The sequence below is a fragment of the Gossypium raimondii genome, chromosome 5, assembly GCF_025698545.1.
Source record: "Gossypium raimondii isolate GPD5lz chromosome 5, ASM2569854v1, whole genome shotgun sequence".
In the NCBI taxonomy this organism is placed as follows: Eukaryota; Viridiplantae; Streptophyta; class Magnoliopsida; order Malvales; family Malvaceae; genus Gossypium; species Gossypium raimondii.
This window is the reverse complement of record NC_068569.1, coordinates 18519689-18546792: the sequence shown is the minus strand read 5'-3', so window position 1 is coordinate 18546792 and position 27104 is coordinate 18519689. Positions and strand designations below refer to the sequence as shown.

The 27104-nt window shown below is 32.1% G+C and overlaps 5 protein-coding genes and 1 pseudogene across 7 annotated transcripts; 1 reads left to right on the top strand and 5 right to left on the bottom strand.

The window, feature by feature from the left end:
• Positions 1-676: 676 nt before the first annotated feature.
• On the bottom strand, positions 677-1642 carry LOC105770962 (blue copper protein). The gene is made up of 2 exons (XM_012592343.2): positions 1415-1642; positions 677-1334 (listed from the first exon to the last, which is right to left on the bottom strand). The coding sequence occupies exons 1-2, from the start codon at positions 1578-1580 to the stop codon at positions 934-936; spliced, it is 567 nt and encodes a 188-aa protein (XP_012447797.1). The 5' UTR covers positions 1581-1642; the 3' UTR covers positions 677-933.
• A 3042-nt stretch (positions 1643-4684) lies between these two features.
• Positions 4685-8794, bottom strand: LOC128040996 (GLABROUS1 enhancer-binding protein-like; annotated as a pseudogene).
• Positions 8795-9158: 364 nt separating this feature from the next.
• On the bottom strand, positions 9159-11310 carry LOC105770539 (spindle pole body protein pcp1). 2 transcript variants are annotated; one of them, XM_012591784.2, is made up of 6 exons: positions 10849-11309; positions 10480-10752; positions 9943-10100; positions 9758-9863; positions 9546-9671; positions 9159-9453 (listed from the first exon to the last, which is right to left on the bottom strand). In XM_012591784.2, the coding sequence occupies exons 1-6, from the start codon at positions 11038-11040 to the stop codon at positions 9334-9336; spliced, it is 975 nt and encodes a 324-aa protein (XP_012447238.1). In that variant the 5' UTR covers positions 11041-11309; the 3' UTR covers positions 9159-9333. The 2 variants fall into 2 exon arrangements, with proteins under 2 accessions (XP_012447238.1, XP_052485962.1); XM_052630002.1 differs by lacking the exon at positions 10480-10752 and having other exon boundaries at positions 10849-11310.
• Positions 11311-11896: 586 nt separating this feature from the next.
• Positions 11897-15254, bottom strand: LOC105766846 (uncharacterized). Of its 2 annotated transcripts, none has more exons than XM_052631518.1 (5): positions 14949-15254; positions 14777-14860; positions 14603-14685; positions 14319-14521; positions 11897-12164 (listed from the first exon to the last, which is right to left on the bottom strand). In XM_052631518.1, exons 1-5 carry the CDS (start codon positions 15149-15151, stop codon positions 12078-12080), a joined length of 660 nt encoding a protein of 219 aa, XP_052487478.1. In that variant the 5' UTR covers positions 15152-15254; the 3' UTR covers positions 11897-12077. The 2 variants fall into 2 exon arrangements, with proteins under 2 accessions (XP_052487478.1, XP_012441855.2); XM_012586401.2 differs by having other exon boundaries at positions 14777-14866; positions 14949-15246.
• Positions 15255-17439: 2185 nt separating this feature from the next.
• Positions 17440-18898, bottom strand: LOC128041340 (uncharacterized). The gene is made up of 4 exons (XM_052631516.1): positions 18444-18898; positions 18270-18352; positions 17978-18177; positions 17440-17704 (listed from the first exon to the last, which is right to left on the bottom strand). The coding sequence occupies exons 1-4, from the start codon at positions 18710-18712 to the stop codon at positions 17588-17590; spliced, it is 669 nt and encodes a 222-aa protein (XP_052487476.1). The 5' UTR covers positions 18713-18898; the 3' UTR covers positions 17440-17587.
• A 5972-nt stretch (positions 18899-24870) lies between these two features.
• On the top strand, positions 24871-26323 carry LOC105771066 (RING-H2 finger protein ATL54). The gene has a single exon (XM_012592472.2). The coding sequence runs from the start codon at positions 24889-24891 to the stop codon at positions 26116-26118; it is 1230 nt and encodes a 409-aa protein (XP_012447926.1). The 5' UTR covers positions 24871-24888; the 3' UTR covers positions 26119-26323.
• The last annotated feature ends 781 nt before the right edge of the window (positions 26324-27104 follow it).

Below are 27104 nucleotides of genomic sequence, written 5' to 3'. Positions count from 1 at the left end.
ACAGGACATTTGGATGTCATACATGAGCATTCTGATGCCATTCGTAAGACATTCTAACATGTTCACAAAGACGAAGTTAGATGGAGTTTAGGGATTTGATTTAGGCATTGAAGAGGCAAATTTGGTTGTTTTAGAGAGGTTGGGGGTTCAAGCTTAGATTTATGAGATGGCCCTTAGGTCAAGGAAATAAGGACAGCCGGAAAGGGGAAAAAATCAAGTAGGTACAAGTTTTTAGTTTTATGTGCGTAAATATATTGTTAAATTCAACAATTATAAAAATATAATCATATATAAAATCATTAAGTTTTTAATTTTAAATGTATACAAGTGAATCCTTCTTTGTTTAAATATTTGGCAACCACCGTCTAATTTGTAGCTAAAGCATAAAATATTGACTACCAATTTCTGTAGGTAAAAGAGTCCATATTCTCTCTTTGATTAAATTTTCAATAGAAAATTCTTAATATCATTGATACGACTTGATTAGTTTTAATATATATATATATTTAAAATCACGCATTTCAAACACGGTTGAAAATAAATGCTTTAGTATGACATAAATTATATATATATTCTCATTATTTTTTATATCTTCATATAACATTTATTATTAATATTATAATTGAATATTTATAGACCTTGTTAGTCATATATACTTTAGCTCTAATTTCCGGTGTAGCCAAAAGGCGATGGATTATTGAAAATTCCAATCAATGTTCACATAGAACATGATACAACAATGAACAATATAACTTACATATTTGATGTACGTACCTAACGCCATGGAAGCCCAACCATCTCATTCATGAAGATACAATGATCCTCAACACAAACAATATAATAAAAAGGAATAAGAAAAGGGAAAAAGATAAGATCAGCAGCACTGCCTCTATCCTGACCATGGCTGGCCGACACTCTTTGCCGAGAAGCTTATTACGAAATGACCAAAACCAACAACGCAAGACAAGTTGTGACAACAGCCATAAATGGGGAGAGACTCCACGAGGATGAGGAGTCTGGGGCTTTAGTTGTTGTTGTTGTAGTAGATGGTGTGCTGGTCGATGGTTTATCGGTGGAAGCTGGCGAGGATGACGAAGAAGACGATGGTGACTTAGATGGTGCTGCCGATGAACCTGACTCCACTTTGACTGAAAGTTTCATTCCATTCGCACAGTGACCCACCACACCACAAATGAAGTAATGCGTCCCGGCGGTCTTGAGAGCAACGGTGGTTGCTCCACTGTTATCTGTTGTGATTGCGTTGCCCACCGTGCATGTACTGTAGTCACTTGAACTTACTTCATCCACTGTGTGGCTTGTTGGGTAATTGAAAACTAGGTTCATCAAAATTTAACTATGTCAGTCAATATGATGGACCCAACATTAGGAAGTATATATGGATTGAAGAACTCACCAAGGCTATCGCCAACTTTGAATGTCTTATCTTTAGTCCAAGTGCTATAATCTACACCAGTTGTCCAACCAGGGGTGTCACCAACAGTGTAAACTTTGGCCAAGCTCGGCACAACCATCCACGAGACTAGCAAAAGACAGACCATTCCCACACTTGAGCTCGCCATTTTTGAGAGTAAAATTAACAGGGGATGTAAAAGAATAGTGAGGAGTTTTGTATGATAGCAATGTTATGAAATGGAAATCCTTATATAATGCCATGAAAGTGGGTGGCCAGGGGGGATGGGAAGGAGTAAAATTGGTCCACTTAATGCCATACAAACCAATATTTGTGAAAAGGAAACTCATTCCATAAAGGATGACTTGTGGGCGGCAGGTCCTATACCTAATGCAAAAGGAACATGGGTCCCTTAACCCTATCTTGAACAATGGTTGTTAAGTGGGGACCCTAATGGTGGTTACTTGGTAATAATGTTCTTATCTACAAACCCAGTTCAAAAGACATCAATTATGCATTCATGTAAAGGAACTCTACCATTCTTAATTCATTTTTAAGGGATCCATTTTCAACTCCTAGAATGATGGATTGTGAATAAAGAAAAAAGCATGGAAAAATGAAGTTTCTTGTTTTCCTTCTAGATTCTTTGTAGACAGGTTAGTTTGTTGTCATCATGTGCTGTTGCAACCATTGTGTTTTATGAGAGGTTGTTGTCAAATTGATGAAGAAAGCTCATAATCATCATTAATGGAAAAAGAGAGAGTACAGTAATGCAAACAGGTAAACAAACATGCTTGAACTCTACTCAAATAATATGTGATCAGATTAAACCCATCTTTTGAAACTCAATCTAGGATCCAACAACCTCATAAAGGCCAATTTTCATTATATGATAACTTGGAGATTCAACTACCAAGAAGGTAAAAAAAAAATCCTAAACAGAGAAAAAAAGGGTTCTCAGTTGTACTCTTAATTAGGGTTAATAGTTTAAAATTGGTCATCAAAGTAGCTAGATGGAAATTGGAAATACAGAACAAGAATTTGCAAGCATTTAGTGTTTGGCTTGCCAAGAAATAATAAGAACGAGGAATTCATTACAATACATTTATGTAATAATGTAGGGGGTTAACACATGGACATAATGCATGTGCAACTTCTTAAAATGGAAATGATTTGATACCTTTTAATTTCTTATTTTATTTTCTTTAATTAATCTATAATATAAAGTAATGTTCTTTTTTGTCCAAAAATAGGTTTTGGAGAATGATTGTAGCATGCACACATCTTGATCAAACATTTCACCAACCTCTAGACTAAAGGTCTCGATGGGCATGGATGAGAATTATCTGTACACTAAAAAATGTTTTGGCTCATTGAAACTGCTAATTGGCATATTTATAACATGCTCGTATATACTATACAAGTCTTTGTTGTTTCTAGAAATTAAGAATTTAGTCCTTGTACTTTTTAAAATTTAAATTTCAGGCCCAACTGTTAATGCTATTAATTTTATTTCTTGCTAAATTTGTTATTGTCACATTTTTTTTAAATATTTACTTGATAACTATGTAAATTAAAAAATGATTTTTTAACTTGAATTAAACAAAAAAATAATATTAACAATTAGACCTGAATTTTGAAATATGAAAAATAGACGGACTAAATTCTATGAAATAAAAGTACAAAGACTAAATTCCTAATTTTCAAAAAGTAGAGGGACTTGTGGCTCATTTTGACCTTTGTTATACTATACAAATTTTAATATATTTATTTTAATTATTTTTAAGCTTTCAATTGGTTTAGGCCAACCGTTGTTTAGATTGGACTCCAGCTAGCTAGCCTGGTCAGCTTATCTGTTGCTGTGCATTATCATCACTTTCACCAACCGCAACCTTTTGTGGATCCCCCCACCATCCCAAGCTAAATAATTCCTTTGCTCTTCAGCATCAAGGACGGCCAACCACCGCAAGGTGTCACTTGCCGAGACTTCACAGGTGGATCGTGACACCAACGCCGGCAAAGAAGTGAAAAAGAAACATACATTTTCCACAACATAAGCATACTAAAAAAGAATCATCATTCTAATTTCACTAAAACAAACAAATTCAACATCATGAAATGGAAAAAGGAAGAATATAATGGAGAGATCAACTTTATTCTAATCTAAACCTGTTAAATTTTCTACAAAGGTCTAGAAGCCAAATTTTCCTGGTTAGGATACTGTCCTTTCAGTCTAACAAAAGACGGGGAAATTTTGTGTAAAATTTAGAAGCTGCATCTGCATGCTACACCTAATCATTTGGTGTAGTTTCAAAATCAATTGGATTTCCTTTGGCTACATGTATTCACAGTTTTGTTGAGATGTTACAAGTGTTTCATTTTCAAATGATGTGATAAAGTTCATCTCAGTTCATTCTAAGCAAAGGGTGTGTAGATTTGTGCATCAGGAAAGAAACCCAATGGCTAGATGTCACATCAAATTAATAAATTGAAGTTCTTCTCAGAATATTGGGATTGTCATCAAAGTGGGGAAAAAGGAAACTAGAAAGTCCAAACCCTGTGATAGACATGCACCTCAGTTTAATGAAGCCTGAATGTGGATATCTGAAAGAACAGACATAGTTCCAAAAAGGTTAAAGCACCCAGCAAAAAAGCCACTTACTGTACGTATAATGTTACAGAGCTCAAATGATTGAAACATTCGTGTATAATGTTACAGCTATATTCCTTTCATCATCACTGAGTTTAAGAACCTTATTTACATAATGACAAATATTGAAATCTCATTGCTCTGTGTCTCATTCAACTTTCTTCAACGGTTGCTCGTTTCAAAATAATGTTCAACTCGGTTGAATTATCATCAGACTATGAACTCTGTTCTGATTGTACTTTCACAACCCGTATTGGTATTCCCATAAACATCTGCAGAGTAAATAACCTGTCATTTCTTGACTAAACAAACAAATGCATATCTTGGCCACACCCGATTCGAAAAATCAGATGACTTTCTTGGATTATGAGGAAATATAACTTCAGCAGAGACAACATTAGCACCCTCTGAAGTGAAAAAAACTCTTTAAGATGTTTAGCTCTTGCTTCATATGAAAGATTTGCCACAAACAAGTTGAATTCTACAACTGCTTTGGCTTTTCTCAGGTTTTGCGAGTTTCTTCTTCTTAGTATCAGCATAATTGAGCCTTAAATGAACGACCCTCTCTATGCAAGAGACAAATATTATCCCAAAGGCAGTTACTTATCTAATAAGCACAAAACTTAAAAACATTTCTTTGGACTTGTAATCTTAGCTTGCTCAGCCACAAATTCAGCTCACTCCACAAATCCCGCCAACTGCACCATTTGCAATTTTCTCCATTTCGCCTCCAAAGCCGTCTTCTTTTCACCATCAACCATATCCAACCCGACCTCTACAACTTCCACTTCCATGTCAAAGACACCAAATTTCTTATCAAGCAAACTATTAAAACTCTTAGACAGCTCGTCTATTTTCTTATCAGTTGAAGACTCAACTTTTCCACTAATCCCTTCTTTGCCCCAAATATTTTTCGACAACTCAAAAGCATTTTGTTCATGAGCTTTAGAGAAAGTTCGATCCTCACCCTTATCTTTACCAGCATTGTTTTTGAATTTCTTTTTCTTTAACCTTTTAATTTATCCATCATTTGTGCTTTGGTAACATCAATATGGATCAGCTTCTTAACAAAATCATAAAATCCATTCATATCAGCACAAGGATCAGCCCCTTTTTTAGCAGAATAAGCCAACATGCTTTTCAACAAAGCAATCTCATCATCTTCACTGAACAGCCGCTGGAACAGTAGCTTCTTTGCATCTTCACCAGTCTTTTTCACCTCCTCCACAACAGGTGCAATAGCCAACCCTTCTTTTCTAACCTTCTTCTTGGGTCTTTTCTGTAATACCCCATATTTGACCCATCACTAGGTCTGAACTATAAGGTGTCACATCCATTGTCGCAGCAACTACGAATAATTTATAATCTAATTCACATCATTAAACATTCAATTGCAAACAAGTTAAGTATATAAATGTTATATATTTATTTCTAAGTCCTATACGAGCTTACAAAAGCTCTAATGCTAACTCGAGATTTAATTAAAATTAAATTGTAATGTTTTCAAATTTTCAAGTTGACGTCGCGACATTAGAGAGTTTCTTGTCGTGACGCAACATACTAAGTAGGTCTCATCTCAACGATCCATGCTCGACGTCGCATCGTGACATGGTGGCCTAATCTCATTGCGAAGACCTACACTCAACGTCACGATGTGACAAACTGTTTTTGCAAAATATTAAGTGATCATCAACCTGCAATTTTTCAATGTATCAATTTGCTTAAACACAATATAGTTTCAACTAAAAGATGATATTTAAATGAACCAATTATTGAACTATAACACATTCTATGATACACCAATATCACATTTCCTATAATTCAACCATTAAACACAAATCATTCTTATCTTCAAGCATAAATACCTATTCATCAATGCCATAAGCCATTACAATATTTCATACCATTCAATTTCATATTTTGAATCCATTCACACATTGTATTCCATTGACCAAATTCATACATTAAACTTCTAAATAAAAAATGTATATAAACATAGTTTTATATCAAAATTGACTCAACCCAGGTACATGTCATACTTAAAACAAAATGAGATTTATACAAATTTTACTGAGTCGAGGATTGCTTCCGAGATGCAGGATCTATTGTATAAACTGTTGGAAATTTACTATACATGCACACAGAGAAAACAAACCGTACGCTGAACAAATACGCTAAGTGATATTTTTATGATTTAAGTCAATATAAAATGAACTTAAACAATTTCATACATACAATTCAAAATCAATTTATAATTTAAACTCGTGCCATTTCATACCGGAATACAGTCATTTTCACAATGTTAAGTGTGTGTATATATATAATCAAACTTACACCAAATCATTTGAGCAATTACACAAGATTACCAACCATATACAACTTCACATACCATTTTGTTCATCTCACTTTTTCAACTCTAGTTCACACATACTAATTCATTTATCACTTTTACTATATAAATACACATATGTCACTTTATTTCACATTTTAATCATTTTCGAGACTATTGGCTCATTCATACTCATTCAACCCCTAGGGCTCGTTTTCGATTCATTTACTTTCTATCACATATCATATTTCCATTACATTTACCATTTCACTTTATCATTTAGTTAATTCATATGTTTATAACCCTATTAACCCAACGCGGGCTCAAAATAGATACACGGATTCATCACCTTGGGTTGCCCGACAATGATGACTCAAAGTGTACAATCTACCACCTTGGGTTGCCCAACAACGATGGTTTTCAATCAATAATTTAACCCTATGGCATGCTAACTATATCCGACTTAGTCCAAATAACTAATAGGGTAACCAATTTTCGATTCATTATATATATAGTTCAATTCATATTCTTTCAATCTCAATTTATCATCAAATCATCAATTTATCATATAACACAACATGCTTCAACTCAATTTCATATTAATTAACACATAAATTAAATCATACTATTTCAATTCATAACTCATATCAACACCATATAATGCAAAATAATATGGACATGCAAAAAAGTAAATGGTTCCCGAATCATAGAAATACAAACCAAAATTTCGAGCCACTTGTCGACGACTTTCGATTTTCCCTTCCCTCTCGACAGTTTCGTATCAATGTTAGCTAAATAAAATCACAAAACATATAATACTATTAAATTTCATTCAAATCGAAATAAATTACAATATCAAACATATTTTACAATTTATTCAATTTAGTCCCTAAAATCCGAGACAAACATAACTTTCAATCTAAAGCTTCAAATTGAAATCCGATTTCACAATTACAAATTAGGGACCTCTTATTTTCTATTCCTACTAAAATTTCATGGTTGTTTTACATTTTATTCAATTTGGTCCCTAAATTGCGAAACTAACTATTAAGATTTACAATTTGGTCTTTTCTTAATCAAAACTTAATTTTTAGCAATTTCACACCAATTCCATCTAATTTTAAACAATGGTAAGTTTCTAAAACTTTAACAGCTTCACAAATTAGTACATGGGTTAAGTAAATCAAGTTCTCATGATTCAAATTTTATAAAAATCAAAGCAAAATTGATTAGAGACTTACTTGAATTAAGGGTTGAATACTTAAAAACCTAGCTATGGCATCCTCCTCCTTGGTTTCTTTGTTTTGGCTAGTTAAGGAAGATTTTCCATCTCTCATTCCACTAATTTTCCTTTTATACTAAGGTTAATTTGTTAATTAACTTAATTAATCATGTTTTCACCTTAATTAATCACAATTTGTTTAATTAATTAACTATCATCACAACCATCCACTAATTCTTACTTAAGCATGGTTTAATTGTTGTTTGAATTTTTGACTAATTGCAATTTAAATCTCCAAATTATTTTTTAATTAAAAATTTATAACGATTTTACTTTAAAATTTAATGTCTAGACACTAATTAATCACAATTTCTATTAAATTGACCATCCATATTTTAATTCACTTATATAATGACTCGTAAATATCTTTATTTAATATTTACACTGAAATTTCTGATACCAATGAGAACTTGGTATTTACAGTTTCACTTCTTTGGCAAACTCCCCAGCCCGTTTAGATGAAGAAGCCCTAACGAGAGAAGCCAAGGGCTTACTAGATCTGCATTTCTTCGCACTCAAAATCCCCTTCATGGGTTTCGTCGCAATAGCAATAGGCTTAATAATCGGTACAGCGGTGTCGGATTCAGACTCAGAATCAGGCTTTCTGGTTGGTCGGCTCTTCTGGATCAATGGAGTAGACTGGGTTTTGGGGTCTTCCTCATCATCTTCTTCAGTTGAAGACCCTTCTTCTTCCTCAGAAGAAGTCACCTCCTCAGAGGAAGAAGCAGCTGGTTGGACTTAAATGGGGTTTGAACGCTTTGGTGCCATCGAAAAAGAGGGGGGGGGGGGCACTGTTGGTTTGTTTGATGGATTGTGCTTCAATGCAGTGCTGCTGGTTTGATGATTTCATAAAGTCATCCTTTTCTTTTTCTTATCAAATAGGCTGTAATTTAATCTTTTAAAATTGAATGCTATGGTTACAAAGAACCAAAGAGAGAAACGAAAAGTCATAGACTAATAGTAATGACTCAAATTTTAAAATTAGAGAATACAGGGACTAATAGTAGAATTTGACCATTTATTTAAGGATGTAATGAGTAATAACATAAACCTTCGTGTGCAGGCAAAGCTAAGAAACATTTGGAAACAAGTGTTTGGCTCATAAACTTTGAACCAAAGAATGTCGAGGTAAATTTAGTTTATTCGTGATCAAAGTTGTTAAAATTGGACTAGATCAAAAAACTAATTATATAAGAAATCAGTGGTTTAACCGGTCTGATAATTGTATCAAAACCCAGTTTTCCTTTTGTTGTTTCAAGTCTTGTGGTAGATGGTATTAATTGTGTGCATTTGGAATGGTGCGCTTTGGGGATTCAAGCATGCATATAGAAATACCTTAAACTGAATGCAATTTACTAAAAGAAAGATGGGATTTTAGCATATATGTAAGTATTGTATAGAAAGTACTTTGAAGGTGATGGGCAAATTGCTGGTAGGTTGTTATGGAGGTTTCTGAATAATAAGAAAAGCAGAAAATGAACATTACTTATAAGAGAACAAAAAGAAGATAAGATTTTCCTTCAGTGCTTGAAACTAAGATATTACTCGCAAACTACACACACTGTAGCTTCAGAAAAGCTATCTGTAAATCTACTTAAAACATCATCTTTGATACAAAGATTATCGATGGACAAGAAGTTAGGTCCTATCTTGTGCATTTTTTAAATCGGGGAGTTATATCGGAAGGGTGACAGAGGCTTTCTTGTTGAATCTGTTTCAGTGAAGTTAATCTTCTTCTCAATCGGGCTGCATACCTTGGGACTTGATTTTCGTTTGTTTGTCTGTGACACAATCAAGCAAATTGTAGCATTAAACTAATGAATGTGCTGACCAACAAATACAGAGAATCCAAGATGTTGTTCTCTTTCCTCACCTTTGCAGATGCACTACCAGTATGCTTCCGACCAGAATCATGGAGATTCTTTTCTTCACGGGATTGCCTCACTAATCTTTTGTTCGCCTCATCCAATATGTTGTTTTCTTCAAACAGAATTTTGACCTATATAGATAAAATATCTTGTTGTCACAAGGCAAAAGCAAATTTCGACAAGCATACCCAATGTCCAAATTCCTTGGTTCTCTCACCTCTTCTTCAGCTTTACTAAGGTTTATCCTGAGATGTTCCTTGTCTTTCTTAAGGGTCTTTACTTCAGCAGCTAGTGTCAAAATTTTTTGAGTTGAAGGCCTCAACCTGCAAAGCACCAGAGGTCATTACAACTGATTCAGAAATATGGAAGAAGCCCTTAGCAGTGAAAGAAGAAAACCATCACCTGTTCCACATTTTAAGCAACCTTAGGCATGATTCAAGGGAAGTATTTGCCTCCAAGAATGCACGTCCAGATGTAACTTCAATTTTACAAATCAATGCTGCTAGAATTGGCTCAAGTAAATTATCTTCCTCAATTGCGCCCTCGGAAGAAGAATCGATCTACAAGTGCGATCTATGATTGTCAGTATGGAGATATAATAGTTCTTGACTAAGCTATATATGATTGCAGGTTTTCTAATCAATCATAGACAAGCAAAAACTGAAATTAATCTCCCCAAAGCAGTTTTACAGTGTTCAACTTATGTTTTGTCTAGGACGATATCAGCAACAAAGAAGAACGGTTTCACAATGCATATTCAACTACGTTTACATGTTTAACCCGTTCTTTATAAGCTAAATATCCATAATTTAGCAATTGAATCCAGCAAAATCGCATTATTTACTACGAGAAAAGAAAACTAATCAATCCGTCCAAAAAAATAAACAAGAAGTAAGAACTTAGTAACAACAAATTAGTGGGAAAAGAATTCAAATTTACTCCTTGGCTCTCATAACGGTGTTGGTAGAACCTTAATTCTTCATTTAACTTCCCTAACTCCTCTTCCAATTCATGAACCCTAATCTCAGCTTTCTTTGCCCTCTCATCAGCTTCATTTCCAAAATCCATCAACGCCTCCCTATCACGATCATAAAGTAAACACTCTTTTTCCCATTTGTTACACTGACTTAACAAATTTGCACACTCTGCCGCAAGCTTCTGATTCTCTTGCACGAATCTCTTCAACGCCACTGCGTTCATATTCGCTTCGGCCTTTGGGGGGGGGGGGGGGAGAGGACCATTAAAAATGTCAATAATTTCACATTTTGAATACAAATATATTTTGGCTTTGTTTTAAAGTTGACCCACCTTTGACCGCTCGATGATTTGGTCTTTCTCTTTCAGTTTTGAGAGAAGTAACAGATACTGCTCACGGAGGCGGCGCTGGGTTTCTTCGGAGGAACGGAGTTTCAATTGCAAAGATTCAGTGGAGATTGGAAGACCTAAGGAATCATCTATGGTTCTTTTCATGTAATCATCGATTTCTTGAGGAATCCCCATGTTTTCAATCACTCAAAATTTTGATTGACGAAGAACACAAGATATCACAAAATCCAAAAGATAATCTTTGTAGAGAAACTGTGGAGTCAAAAGTAGGGGGAAAAAGGGTAACAAATTAGAAGTAATTCGGAACTGGAGTTAGGGATTTTGAAATAGAAGACAAAAATGGAGGAATTTGGGGGGCTTTCGGAAGGAGATTTTTTTTCCTCCCTTTTTGTCTTTCTCTTTCTTGAGTGTTTTCACTTTCGCTGAGTTGTTTCAAATTGAATGAAAAGTGGCCGTGACTAGCCGTTAGACTGCGTTTTAAAAGCCCAAATATGGTGAAAATACGTCACAAGTTTTTATACTTTTTAAATATTTACAATTTAGTCCCTATACAATATATATATTTTTTATTTTTGGCAAAATATTTTAAGGAATTTAGTCTTTTACTTTTTAGATTTCAAAATTCAAGACCAACTGTCAACGCTAATAAATTTATTTGTTAAATTTGTTGGTATGATTTTTAAAAAATATATAGATTCACTTACAATCCATTTAATTAAAAATGAAATTGTAGTTAACTTGAATTTAACTAAAAAAGTAACAAGATTAACAAATTGACTTAAATTTTAAAATCTGAAAAGTAAAGGTACTAAGTTCTTGAAAATAGAAAGATAAGAACTAAATTCCACATTTTTAAAAAGCACAAGGACTTATGCCATATTTAACTCCAAATATCTATAACGTGGCCCTACTGCTTACCTGGCAATATCTTTTCTTTTTACTTTTTTCTATTTGGGCCAGTAACCCAAATAACAAATATTTGTTGTGTTTGTGTCATTTTGGAATAGATTTTTGCAGCAAAAAACAAAAATGTAAATGTATCCTATTATATATTATAAGGTGATCTTATACAAAGTAGTTCATTATATGACAAGTAGTTTAGTTATTTGTTGATACTTTCCATTCAAACAAAACAAATTTTAGAGGGTTAGAAATTAAATTATATTTATTATTTTAAAGGATTCAGCTCCCAACTATCCACATTAACACCATCAATCCTGCACGTCTTTGAGTTTCTTGTTGTCCTTAGTGTCGACTGCTTCCATTAAAGACTCCATCTTATCTTCAATTTCTTGCACCTGCATTTTAGATTTTAAAAAGAAAATTTTTAAGCATCAAAAAAGGTATTTGTCTAAACATAGAAATATCGTCCAACATTTGATTTATTTTTTATACTCTTATTATATAATTTAAAATACATTATATCTTTTATGTTTTAAAGCTTTTAATAACTAAATGTTAAATAAAAATAATACGTATATATTTGTATATTTTAAATAAATAATAAATCACTCAATTATTGATGATGATCAATAATTGTAAAAAAGATTGTATAAACAAGTGACACCACTTTATTTATATCCTTTTCTAATAGTTTAATGTCATATCAACGTTTTCATATTGAAAAAATAAAATTTAAATGAGAATCTTGAAAATTAGAATGAAATTACTAACGTGGCATTAAATTATTGGAAATAGATAATATCCATGTTTCATACCATCATTTCGCATAATTGCAAGTTGAATTTAATAAAGTGACTCGTGCTTTTAAAATGTAATAAAATTAAAATTAAAATATCTAATAAATTTATGTACTCTTCATAAATTTAGAATTTAATCTCTCCATCTTTATTTTAATTAAAGTTTTATTAACATCCTTAAAATTTTCCTATTAAATATGCTAGTGTAACATTTCAAAATTAAAAAAAATCACATGATATCCATGTAACTAAAAATAACATTTGTAATGAACAAAAATTTGTCAAAAGAATTTTAATAATATTAACGATTAGACCTACATTTTTTAAATGAAACTAGAGGAACTAAGGGCTAGTTCTCCATTACTCTTGTGGTTGAAAATTGCTTTGATAAAAAAAAAATGTTTTCCCACCATAATTTTGACTCCAAAAAGCCAATTATTCTTCACTGTTTTTGTGGTAAAAAAAATACTTCTAGCTTCACAAATGTAACGAGGAATATGGTCTAAATTCGTTAAAATAAAAGTAGGCCTTAATATTAAAAAAAAGAGTAAAAAACTAAATATCAGATGTATAAAATGTAAAACAATTATAATTAAGGAAAATTACAAATAACTTCATCATTAATTTTTAAAATAATAAACAAATAATTTATTTATTTAATAAATAAGTAATATGATGATGCCTATATCTGTAATTTTTGGCTTTTTTAGAAATAATCTAAATAAATTAATTATTTACGAAAATGACTCATTTGTAAAATTATGTATAAAAATGACTCGTTTTGAACTGTGAATCTCGATACCGTCGCTGCCATTGGCGGCATCACCCTTCATAATGGGCCAATCATTGGCTAGTTTTAAAAAATAATAATTTTTTAGGTGTCATCGTTGGTATTAGTGACATCAGACTGAAGTGTAATTATATAAAACATTCAGGAACCTAATGAAATAATAACCTTTTTAGATTTGACGGAAAAAAAATGCTTGCCATCACTAGTCCGGCTGCCAAATTAAATGCTTTTAAATTTTTAGTTTATTTGCATGTTAGGTTTGTCATCTTTTGAAATTAAATTCAAATAGTCCTTCAAAAATATAAGATTTTGAAAATTATTAGGGATATATTTGGGTAATTTAAGTAATAATTTTATATAACTTTTAAGTTTATTATTTTTTAAAAATATAAAAATGAAAAATTTTTATTTTTATTATTCTTATATTTTTAGGAACTATTTAAATTTAATTTTAAAATAGAACAGACCTAACATGCAAATAGGCTAAAAGCATTTAATTGGGAGCCCGCATGTAGTCATGGCGGCGCCTTTTGCTTTCATCCAATCTGTAATTGCTTAATAAGTCCCTGAACATTTTATATAATCACTTTAATCTGGTGTTGCCAATGACAACAATAGCACCCAAAAAAATTATTATTTTTTAAAAATTAGTATATGATTAGCCCATTATGAAAAGTGGTGCCGCTAATGGCAATAGTGACACCGAGATTCACTATTCAAAACAGATTATTTCGTATATAATTTCACAAATAGATATTTTTATAAATAAATAATTTATTTTGGTTATTTCTGAAAAAAAGCCGTAATTTTCTTTTGAAATTGCAGTGTGAAGTACAATAATTGAGCAAAAAGATAAAGTATGTGATAATTGAGTTGGAATAAAATAACATGTTTCTCATGAAAAGAAAAACCCGAGGTTAATTTTATAATCAAAATAATTAGGTGGAATGCTAAGTGCTAACCTTGTCTATGAGATCTCCGGCGAGATGTGCGTTCTTAGCTGTTTCCTCGGCTAAATCCTCAACCAATTCAAGAGTAGCCCGAAGTTTTCCACCGTCCGGCAGCTGTTCGCCGACCTGATCTGCTATCTCCTCCACTTTCCCCGCCACGTCTTCCACCACATCCGTTATCTGTTCAGCTGCCTCTAGCATGTTATCAGCCTCATCTACACATATATGAACCCAACAAATAAAGATAAGTAAATGAAATGCCTGGTTACTTTAAGAAGAAAGAAGAAGATCCTTACTTTTCAGTTTTAAGAATGGCCCCCATTTGCTCGTTGTGAAGGAGAGGAGAAGTGGTACTAACGTTCCCAGAGCCCACAGTTGCCTGCACTGTCAATATCTCAGTGCTAATTCTTTTAATACAAATAGCATAATGAAGATGTATTAATTATTTGCATGTTTTATTAATTAATTACCAACTGGAACCGGCAGGAATAAGATTAAAAGGAAATGATGGTTGCCCTGATTCCAAACTGCAGCTGATCACTTGCATATTTTTCCTGAATCTTTTCAAAATCAAGGAAAGCAATCAAAACAGCTAGCATTAGCATATGGAGATAAGAAGAAAAACAAAAAGCCAAGTTATACTTCATCTTCTTGTTTCTGCAACCTCCATTGATGAGTGATGGGAAGGTTTGATTTCTCTGAAACAGCTGCCCGTTGTTTTGCTTTGAGATATTGGGCAAACAAAGAGCAGTGTTTTTTTTGAGTTGTGATCTGCATAAGGGCTCCTGATGAAGGCACTCAGCTTTGCCAGGACCAAGAACAACAATTGATCCGATGGTCAACATATTTTTCTGCTATGAAATTAGCCTTGTTCAACAACCTAATTTACCTCTCTCAGATCAAACCCAGTTAGATATGCACCACAATATTTTTCCACATATGGTACTGCAAAATGGTAATATAAATATTAGGTTAAATTCTGCTATTAGTCCCTGTCCTTTTTAAAAGTTTTTGATTTAGTCCTTGTACTTTTTCAATTGATCAAATTTAGTCCTTTTACTTTTTTAAATTTGATATTTTAGTCCTGACCCAAATTGTAGCAATTAAATTTGTTCGGTTAAATTCAGTTAGTAGTTTTGTACTATGCATACAGTTCTAAATTTAGTCCATATTATTCAATTGAATCATTCTAAGTCCTGTAGTTTTCAAATTTTGAAATTTCAGTCTTGACGTAAATGACAGTTGTTAATCAATTAACTAGATTTTTAGTTAGTAATATATGAAAATAACAAACCGACATGATATTACACATGGTAATATTTGTCGTGTCAAATTTTAGAAATAAAAAGGCTTAATGAATTTATAATTATTGTTTGGTGATGACTGAAATTTTCAAATTTGAAAAGTACAAAACTAAAATAACCAATTTAAAGTATAAAAATTAAATCCACAACTTTTGTAAAGTATAAGGACTAATAACATAATTTAACCTAGATATTAGTGTTCAATTTTGAAACGCAACAAACCCTTTGCCCTTTTCCTTTTCAAAGAATGCAAGTTGTTAATTTGAGGCATTTTTCTCATTTCGAATATGTTTTGACTCTTACATTCATATACTATTTTCTTTTTATTGATTAATGTATTAACTATAATTTATTTTATTTATTTATTAATAAAATAAAATAAAATGTAATATCTAATAATATGATTGAAAAATAAAAATATAAAAATAGATATTTAATAATCTCAAAAATTAATATCAATTAATTTAAACATTCCGTTTAAAATGAATAGCTAATATTTCACATTATAAGTAAAAACATCTTTTTAATTATCAAGCAACAATAATTTAGATGGATGTGTATTATTCCCTTTCATTATTAAAACAAAGAAATTTAAAAAATACGTCCAAATAATATAAATATTATATAAAGAAGTTTAAAAATAGGGCCCATATGTCGCAGGGTAACCTATTAAAATAGTCACTTTTATTTGCCTTTGATTACATTTTAGTCACTTACGTTATCATGTTATAATATTTTAGTCGCTGAATCATTAATTGCCATTAACGATGTAACGGTAAGCTGACGTGACACGTTAAACCATTATTCCAAATGAAAATTTTAGGTTAAATTATACAATTGGTCCTATATTTTTTCGGTTTGAGTAAATTAATATTTTTTCTTTTTTTTTGAACTTTTTTTTCTTTAGTTTCCATTCTCTTCTACTTCTTATGTTTTCATTCATTCTCCATTTTTTTTAACGTAATTTTTTTTATGTTTTCCATTTGTTAAAACTAATCCCTATACTTTTATTTTTTGAACAATTTAATTTTTTTATTTCTTTATTTTCCTTTTCTTCTTCCCCTTTGTTTTTCTCTCTTCTCATATTCTTCACTGCAGAAACATGATTTTTGCCCACCAAATAAACCAAGTCCTTATTTCTTTCACATGATTCCTAAATTGAATTTCACTCAAAATCGAATACCAATCATTCTTAATCAAATCTAATTTTGAATATAACCTAACTTTGAAACTAAAATTGGATCTAACTAATCAATATAGAAAAACTATATCCTTAATTAAATTTAAACATAAATTGAATTATTTATATTCAAAATATTTTTTTTTTCATTTCCAAATTTTTACATAATCGTGTAGATTATTCCTTTCATTTTCTTTCATTTTCTGATGAATAAAATTAAACAAACAATAAAATTAATCTAAACCTTCTTAGATATTCCCAAAAAAGCTTGATTGGAAGCCGAGTATGGGTGAACCGAAGAGAGAGGGAGCATGGAACCAAACTAGTTTTGGTAAAGTTGAGAGCAAGTTTCGTATGGTGGTCATTTTAGTCATTGCGAGTGTCAAGCTCGTTTGAAGAATCTATGAAACAACGTAGTTTCGAGAGGGCGAGAATGTTGTAGGTAAGGTAGATAAGGTGGTTGTGGGGGTTGGTTAGGAGGTTGAGGGAACAGGCTCGAGAAACTCTGTTGAGAGTGGACTACCATAAGTCACGACTGGTGAGGTTTTTGAGTGAGGTGAGCTCGTGGACTAGGTCATTGAGAGATCCAAATTGATTCGTTAAAACGATGATAGACGATAATAGTTGGTAATTATGGTGTGAGAATATGTGAAGCAAAGCTTTCCCTTTTCTTTTTCATAAAAAAGTTTTAGAGATTTAAAAAATTTAAAAAATATATAAGATTCATTCAAGTAGTCTCCATTCATCCAAGTTAATTATTGCAATTGAATAGTGGTGGAGGTGTACCAATTTTTTGCCTAAACATGCCCCTTGCCCTTTTGGTTTTTCTCTTTGACTTCTTCTTCATCATCACCACTGTTTGGTTTTATTAAAGATTCCAACTCTTCTTCCACTTGGTCTACCATATCTTCTACCTGCATTATATTTAGTTTATTAGTAGGCTCAATATATAGATTATAGGAGTTGCGGGTTTTAGTGTACTAATTCGAATTAGAAATATATTAAAACATTTATGTCAGGAATTAGGTGTTGCTGATCTTTAATTTCTTGGATTTGATTGGAACCAATCATGATGCGCAAAGTCTACATAATATATACAGGATAATGAATTACCAGCTTTCTTATCCAATTGTTAATAAAGAATTAAAATAAAGGTAAAAACAAAGGCATTTAGTTAATTGCAATACCTTGTCAATGAACTCTCCGACTATGCGTGCATCGTCGACTGTTCCTTCGGCCATATCTTCAGCAATTTCAAGCGCATCTTTAAGTTTGCCTTCTGGTAGACTATCGCCAACCTTATCCGCCACTTGCTTCACTTGCTCCGCTACTTTTTCTACGATATCCGTCACGGTTTCCACCGTGTCTATTACAGTTTCAGCTTCCTCTACAGACATATATACAGCAACATATCTAAATTTAGGCTCAAGAAGTATATATATATAGAAATTATTGACGATATTGAGGGGTAGTGCTCACGTTTGAGTTTTAATAATGGCCGCCAGTTTCCCCTCCAAAAGGGTAGGATTATACTCATCAGAAATCCCAGAATCCAAGGTTTCCTGGAAATTTAGAAATGACTGTGACAAACCTCATTGAAGAGCAAAATTAAAAGATATATTTTCCTTTCAAATACATATATAAAAGACAAACCAGGATCCAGGAGCAGGAGCAGGGCTAGAAGGGATTACAGGTCCTTGTTCAACACTACTGTTGCAGAAGACCATGTAACTATGTCTGTCAGTAATTTGGAATCTAAGACCACTGCCCAGAGGTTGAAACTTGGAGTTTCTTAGAATCTGATGTTTCCCCTTGTGGTTTGGTTCCACCAAGATTTCACTGAAACAAACAATAGAAGGGTGGGATTTGCGGGATTCCATGGGAACCTTGCATGGAAGGATAAAACCTGAACTACTCGACATAAGTACTTGTTAGTTGTGATGAGAACAGATTCCTTAATGTCTAGAAAAAGGGTTGGAAAAAAAAGTGTGGAACGGCAAGTAGAGAAACGGGGAAACAAAATATTATAGACATGGACCTGGATTGGTAAGGAAGACAATATTATAATCTTCCTTTTTGTGTACGATGAATTTGATGGCCAAGATAAAAAGAAACGTTTTATTTTATTATATTCCTTGAATTTCATAGTTGAAATTGTGTGTTTGTTATGGCCAAAAGAAAATATCGTCTTTGTTTTTTTCCCATCGTTTTACTTGTGTGAGCAGTGTTTCGTTTGAGTAGATCTGACAGTTTCGTCTTTTCTTAGTTAATAACTCATCAATCGCGTAAAAAAAAAAGTTTAAAGAGATGGTTTATATTATACTGGCTTATAGAAATACTCGGTAATAAATTTATTAAAAATTTACATAAAAATTATTGGAGGTCAGATTAGCTCTTAGCAAAGTTCTTAAAGTACTAACGGACCCTTAGTGCTTGAAGCAACTATGTTGGATTTTATCTTTCAGTCTTGTCTTTCGTCTCTGTAGGTAATTTCGAAGGGGTTTACGGTGTGGGCACTCCATAAATCTTTTGAGGTTGTCTTCAGAGTTAATAAACAAAAACTTCTTTCATATTATCCAAAAATGCCATATAAAGATCATGAATTCAAACCCCACTAAGAGCAAATGCTCACATTTCCTTGGTGGGTGTGGCACTCCTACCCTGTGAACCTCTTGAGGCTCTCCGTGAAGTCGGGAGACAAAACCGAAGGATAAAATTGAGTATAGACACTCCGGGCACAAAATTGAGCACCGCTAAAGGATTTGTTGTCTCCCAACAATCGACACTTCGAAAACTTCTCTAAAGCGAGTCTGACATCCCCTCATCAAAAACAAAATATGACTTTGGTTAAAATGGTAAACTTGAGAGAGTGAACATTAAGGTGTCTTAAGTTTAAACTTCGTTACATGTATAAATTTTTCTAGATTTATCAAAAAATATATAATAAAAAAAACATAAACATCATTAAAATCATATTTGTTGTTTTGTTAAATAAATTAGTTTTTGGTAAATTCACAACTAAACTAGTGCTCGATTGATTGGTGAAACCAACTCAACAGTATTATATATAGTATTTTTTATCATATAATATTAGGGAAAGAGGAATGATAGAGTTTGAACATGTGCCCCTTAAGTGCCAAGCGAAAGCTTCAATTACCATTTCAATCAAGTCTTGATATTAATAGAAAAGAAATATTGAATTAAAATATTAAAATATAACTAATAAGGCCTTGGCTCAATAACAATATTAGGGCAAGAGATATTTATGGGTTGAGTAAAATCGAATTAAGGTTATGTTTCAAAAAATTATAGTTAAATTTTAATTTAAGTCTTTGTACTCTTTATATATTTAAAATTTAATTTTTTACTTTTATTTTAAAGAATTTGAATCCTCTACTTTGTCGAGTTAAAAATGCAAGTCCAATTGTCGTTAAAAATTTTCTATTAAACTAATGTTTATTACAACGTCATTTCTTTTTGTTACAAGACTGCTGAATAAGTTTTTTTTCCAAATTGTCACAATGATTTAATAAAAGAATTTTAACGATGTTAATAATTGTACCTAAATTTTAAATTTTGAAAAATAGACTAAATTTTGAAAAAAACTAAATTTTAAATATATAAATACCACAAAGACTTAAAAGCATATTTTAGTATTTGTCTAAAAATTTCAATTTATATTTTAAACATGATTTTAAAAAATAAAAGGTTTTTAAAAAAAGCATTGAGTTTGAGACGGAATGCAACGATTGATCTTAAAGTATAGCAAATAGTAAGCGAGGCATAATTCCTAATGAACTGTTTTCCTCTGCAAATTTCAAATAAGTTTCCCTGGCATTTCTCCTTTTCCAAAAGTAATTACATAAGTCAATTTGTCCAATACGGTACAATGGCATCACATGGTAGACCAGCCAACAAGAGAGCAATTTTGAGGACTAAGAGTAAACGACGGTTATTAATTCCAACGGGGATTATCTTCTTCCGCTCATACTTTTTGCTTTCTCTATCACGGAAGTTTAAGCATTTGAAGCATAAATTTTGATATTCTCTAATTATCATTAGTTTGGTAAGAATTTAAAAGTATTAAAATGAAGTACACACCATGTATAATTGTCTAGTTGATACATACACAGATGAGCTGAAATTTATTAAATTTCATTCACCGAAGCTGTCAATTTTCAAGTTTGAAAAATCAGTCGACTTGCGATGACTTTTTGGATGGGATCCAAGTAAATCTAGGTTGAGATTTTTTCATAGCGTTTGAATACCTATCTATTAACTTCGAAACGCACTTTGAATCACTCGATTTCGAGTTATGGAGTTCAAGTTATGATCATTTTGGTGAAAACTGTGCGAGCAGAATTTTTGGACCGAATTATTACGAAAATTACAAGTTTCAAGCTTTTAATTCGAGTTTAAATCTAATTTGGCTCCATTTTGAGGCTTAATTTTTATTATATATAAGCCCAATATTATATATATTAGGTTTTCTTATTTTATTATTTACTTATTCTAAAATTTAGATTTTTAAGTTATTTAGAAGTTTTATGTTTCTTACTAAAAAGAAAGTTTAATTTAAAACTACTTTTTGTTTAGATTAATTAGAGTTTCAGTTTATAGTTTTATTTAGATGTACTTAGTTAGCCTCTATAAAAGCTTCTTTATTGTTAGTTAGATACACAATTGTTTTTATTAATAAAGTTTTCATCTCTTGGGGTTAATTTCTTTGTGCAAGATTCCTTTCTTGTGATTTTTAGAAGTAATTTTCTTCTTGATTTTCTTTAAGGGGTCGTGAGAATTCATTCTTCATCTTTCAATTTGTAAATGAATTATTTCTTGGAGGGTTTATTAGAGTCATTAATTGAATTTGTTGGGAGTTTATATCTCAAAGGGTTTAATTGGGCACTTATCCATCTATCCATCATATAATCGGTTTACTCGTTCCATCCTCCATTTTATTTATTTTATAAATTTTTGTTTCTTTATTTATTATTTTTATGTATTCTTTGTCCTCAAATTTATTCTTTTAGTGTTTTCGTTTTCTTTATTCCCAAATTTGTTTATTTCTTTTATACAGGCCAAATTTGAATCATTCTTTCTCGAGTCGAACAACTTGAATACGATCCTTGGTTTGCTTTCTTCTTTATCATTTTATTCTGCTAGCCACATCAATTTTTAACAGTAGAAATGGATAAAATATTTAATAAAAAAATCAATTTACCCTTTTATATAATATGCAAGAACTAATTCACTTATTTTTTTTGAGTAAATGAAGGTGTTAAAAAAACATTATCAGAAAATTACATTCTTGATTTGATTTGATTTGATTGGTTAGATTATAAAAATCTTCCAAACACAGCATGGGTTTAACACTTTGTGGTATCCATCAAGGCATTTCCTGTACTTTAAGCCCAAACAATTTGAATACATCCATTTTCCCATTAATGGCCGAGTCGAAATCTTGCATTTTCGGAACAAGACGATTTACTAATCAACAATCGAAAAATAAAGAATTATTTTGATGGTTAAAAGATATGTGTAGTTTTTTTAGATGAATTTATTTTTAATTTCCAGTTTAAATAATGATAAAGGATTTTCATATTTTTATTTTTATATATTTAAGGTATTCTTTTTTATAACTTTTTCAAAGGGTATCAAAACTATCACTTATTAAATAAAATTTTATATGATTTATATTTTAATAAATTAACTAATATATTTAAAATATAATTTCACATGTCATGCCCCATCATATCAATCATGTTTTGTTATAAATTTAATCGTCAAAATTTATTCTAGCTTAAACCCCATCATATTTGTGTCCTTTCTATAACTATTCAAGTGTGTATCAGAACGCTCAATAGATTATAACTAATTCGAATATGTATTAGTTATAATTATAGATATGGTCGGAGATAAAATTACATTTTTCCTCTCATTTGTATAATTAAGTATTATATTTTATTATTTTAAACATGATCCCACACTTATTTTGGCCTTAAAACAACGTTTATATTTGTTCATTTTATTCTTTAAACTTGAAACAACATGAAAAATGTTTTAAGTTTGACGTTTCAAGAGGAAAAAAAAACCCTTAAAGGTTTGAATTTTTAACTTTAAAAACTCTTTCTAAACTTTGCAAGTATTTGATACTAAAAGGCAACGCATTTAGTGATTTCAATTTTTAATAAAACTCAATAAACATGATTTATTGACTGTATGTGAACAATCAATGAGTTTGGTGGTGACTCCCAAAACATCTAAGCGTTGGGATATTTATTTACGTGGATATTATTTAAATTTTTATATTTTATAAAAAATTATTTGCTTAGATTTTTTATCTCTTACTACTTTGTTTGATAAGTTTAGTGTTTAGGGTTAGCTCTTATTATTAATGCATTTAGTTGGATTTTATTATTTTAGGTTAAATGCCGCTATTAGTCCCTATGCTTCACAAGAGTTATGGATTTAATCCATATTTTTAATTTAGTCCTTTTAGTTTCTATACTTTTCAAATTTAAAAATATAGGTCTACCTATTAAAGTCATTAAATTTTGGTTAAATTCTCTAGTGTGACAGTTTGAAATTAAAAAAAACCTTCAATTGGTAGTTATCGACAAAAAAGACGACATTGTCTTGAACCTACTTTATCAAAGAATTTTAACGATGCTAATAATTTTAAAATTACATCAACATTTTAATTTAAATAAAGCATTTAAATTAACTAAGGACATACTGTCCAAATAAATATAAACCAAATTTTTATGAAAAAATATGAAATACCTATCCTTGAACTCGACAACATATGTGACATTATTCCTACTATCACCATTTTAAAAAGAAAATAAGTCTTCACAACCCTTTAATTGGTAAATAAAATATAACTTCAACACGAGTTTAAAAAAGGTAAAAAATAAAATCTCTACATAATATCCAAAAATCAGTCAATACATGTCACTCCCATTGCTTTTGTATCACATTCATCTTCTAATTATTCTATCAATTGTGAGTATTGTATCTCTTTAACTTCACCTAAACATGCATATGAGAAACTGTGTTGAGTACTCTCCTCTTCTTCTTTTTTTAAATTGGATGAGGAACTGTGGAGTGCTCTCCTTTTTTTCTAAAAAAAAAAAAGCAATGAATGTGAGTTAAATACCATTATCAAAATTAAATTTTTATTTATGTTTATTTTTAAATATGCTTATTATATGATGTGGGCGGGACGGGTGGAGATGAGACAGGTACGAGGTCATACCCACGCTTGTCCTACCACTCACGGCAGGTTTAATTTTTTGTCCTCATTCCCGCCTCACCACCTGCGAAACTTGTACCCATCCCTACTCAATTGAGTGCGAAGTGGGGCAAGACCCACGGAACCCGCCCCATTGACGTCCCTAGGGAGAATAACTAAAATACAATAAAAAAATAAAATAATACTTTAAAACATTAAAAAAATATTTTCCTTTCCTTGGTCCTTTCTCTTTTACCACACGTACAAACAGAGAAACGTGTGAGATGTTCATGGCAGTAGCTCTACAGTGCAGAACTGTATCTTAGTTGTATATAAAGAAATAGATGTATCGTGTATATACGTTTTTCAATCTCTACAACCTTGTGATTTGATCAGCCTCTCCATCAATGAAAGGCAGGTTTAAGGTTGATTAAGAAGAAAACATAAAATTAAGAAAAAAGAAAAAAGATTATAGCTGCAGATACGAGGTCCATTTCAGTCGACAACTACACAATATCCCCTAAACTATGACCCTAGGACAACTTGATGAGAGATATGGTTAAACACTACTTAATATCCACTTAATCTAAATTATAATTTTATCGTCATGATTAAGACCGCCTACCAAAAAATTGTGGAAAATTTGTATCTCTCATAGAGTAGTAAATCACAATAAAATATGAGAATCCAATAACGAGTGACAACATCTTAGGTCAATATGCTGTATATTTATATAACTAGAAGACTGCATTACTAAGCTTTTTCCAACATAGTAAAATAAGGCCTAATGGGAAATCGTGGTCCTAAAATACTAATGGTTACATATAAATATGTCTTTACTCTTTACTAACCTTTGAAAGTGACATGTTTAATGTTTCATTTTTCATTCATTCCTTCTCTTCGAATTCAAAGAAAATAGTAGGTTTACAGCTGCTTAAGAGTCTTTTTGTTTCTTTCCCTTTTTTCTTCACTTCATTCTCTCTTCATATAGCAATGAAAACCAGAAAGCTTTTTCCGGCTGTGACTGAAACAAATGAAACCATAGAATGCCCCGATTTTTGTGACCCTGCCTGCCCTTACAACTGCTACCCTTACCCCGACTACTATTACCTACCGCCGCCGCCGCCGCCGCCGCCTCCTCCCTTCTCGGTCCAAAACCATTACATCTCTCCTTATGTGATCATCTTGGTTTCCGTACTCGCCAGTTTGATCCTTCTTGTTGGCTACTACGTGGTTGTAGTGAAGTCGTGTTTTGGTTGGTGCTGTTCGAGGAATAACAGGCAATCACAAACTCTAACCGATGCTTCAGACGAAGAGTTCCTCGATGAGAACCGAATTGATCATCCTATTTGGTTCATCACCACCGTTGGTTTGCAACAATCCATCATAAATTCCATCACTGTTTGTAAGTATAAAAAGGGTGATGGATTGATTGAAGGGACGGAATGTTCGGTGTGTTTGAATGAGTTCCAAGAAGATGAGACGGTGAGGTTGTTGCCTAAATGCAACCACGCTTTCCATATTTCGTGTATCGACACTTGGCTGAGGGCTCACACTAATTGTCCCTTGTGCCGAGCACATATCGTCTTTGATGCTCTTTGTAGCACTCCAACTTCAGCGGATCAAAACCCCGATAACATGGATGCAATCATCGATAATAATCAGACAGAAACTTCTGAGATTGGAGGTATGAATTCTGATGAAAACAGGGCTGAAAGAGAATTGGCAGAGGCTAATGACCAAAGGGTTTTGAAGGAAGGCGATGAAAACGGCGTTTTGTTAGAAAGTGATTGCATGGAAAGAAGCAGTGTTGTGGCTAAAGAGATGACACAAATCAAAAGGTGCGTTTCCATGGATTCTTCTTCTTCTTCATCAGCTGCAAGTTTGTTTCTGGGCGTTCAAGAGGATGTGGAAAACCCAGATTCAAGCATCGTTGAAACACAAAACGAGGTTAGGGTAATGGGGAATTCATCCATATCTCAGCATCTTCATTTAAGCCCAGTTACAATGAAAAGATCGTTCTCATGTGGTGGAAGGTTTTTCTCTTCATCCAAACGTTACCGAAGCATGAATTCTTCAATTCTTCCCCTGTAAAGTAAAGTTCTTTCCCTCTTTTAGATTATAGTTTTGGTTTACAGTGTGCGGTATTTGTTAAAAACAGAGAAATTGTATGCACGATAGTTGATGAAGCCCCACGACGTAAGAGAGGAACAAGAATAAATTCCATGTATTTTGCTTTGCCTTGGGCTCAAATCCAGAAGTATATATAACTTGATTGAAGCTTCACGTTTAATATCAACTGATATCTGTATATGCGAGAAACTCATTAAGCTGTTAACTAAGAGTGTGTTTCAGCTGAGAGATGAATTGATTGATTTTGATTTTTTTTTTTTATGTTGAATTGGTAAACTTCAATGATTGATGATTATGGAGGATAAAATGAATATAGTTCTTAGTTTAAATGAAGCAATCTTTCTTTAATTCTTGCTTTTCAAGTCAAGAAGAAGAGAAAGTCATAATTTAGAGGTTGCTTGAAACCAAGTATACAGGCTAACCAAAACCAGTCAATTTCATCAGCAGTCAAAAGGTTTGCCTAATTTTTGGTGACTTGGGTTTTCTTCATGGCCTAATTTCCATCTAATCAATCGACATTTTTCTTTACTCTGAAGATGATGATCTAAGCTTATATACCTATAACTAATATTTCATGTCCTAAACAAATTTGGATGTGGGCTTTTTCAACCAGCCACGATTTTGAATTGGTACTGATGCTGGTTCAGTAACTGATCCAAAGCCCTATCAGTTTTTGGGTCCATATGGTTGCAGCCATAAGCCCAGTGTTTAGAGCCCAACCATGTCCAATTTCTCTGATTCGAGTTGTCTTCGTGGCAGAGGGACCAAATTAGAGGTGTTCATGGGCTGGGTTGCGCCTAAGCATGATGTTATTATACTTCATGTTTGTCCAAACCCGGCCCAAAATTTAGGCCTAAAATTTTATTCAAACCCGCCTATATTTACAAAAGACTAACTCAAGTCCATTTTAATCCCACCCATATTATTTAAAAAAATTTATATTTATA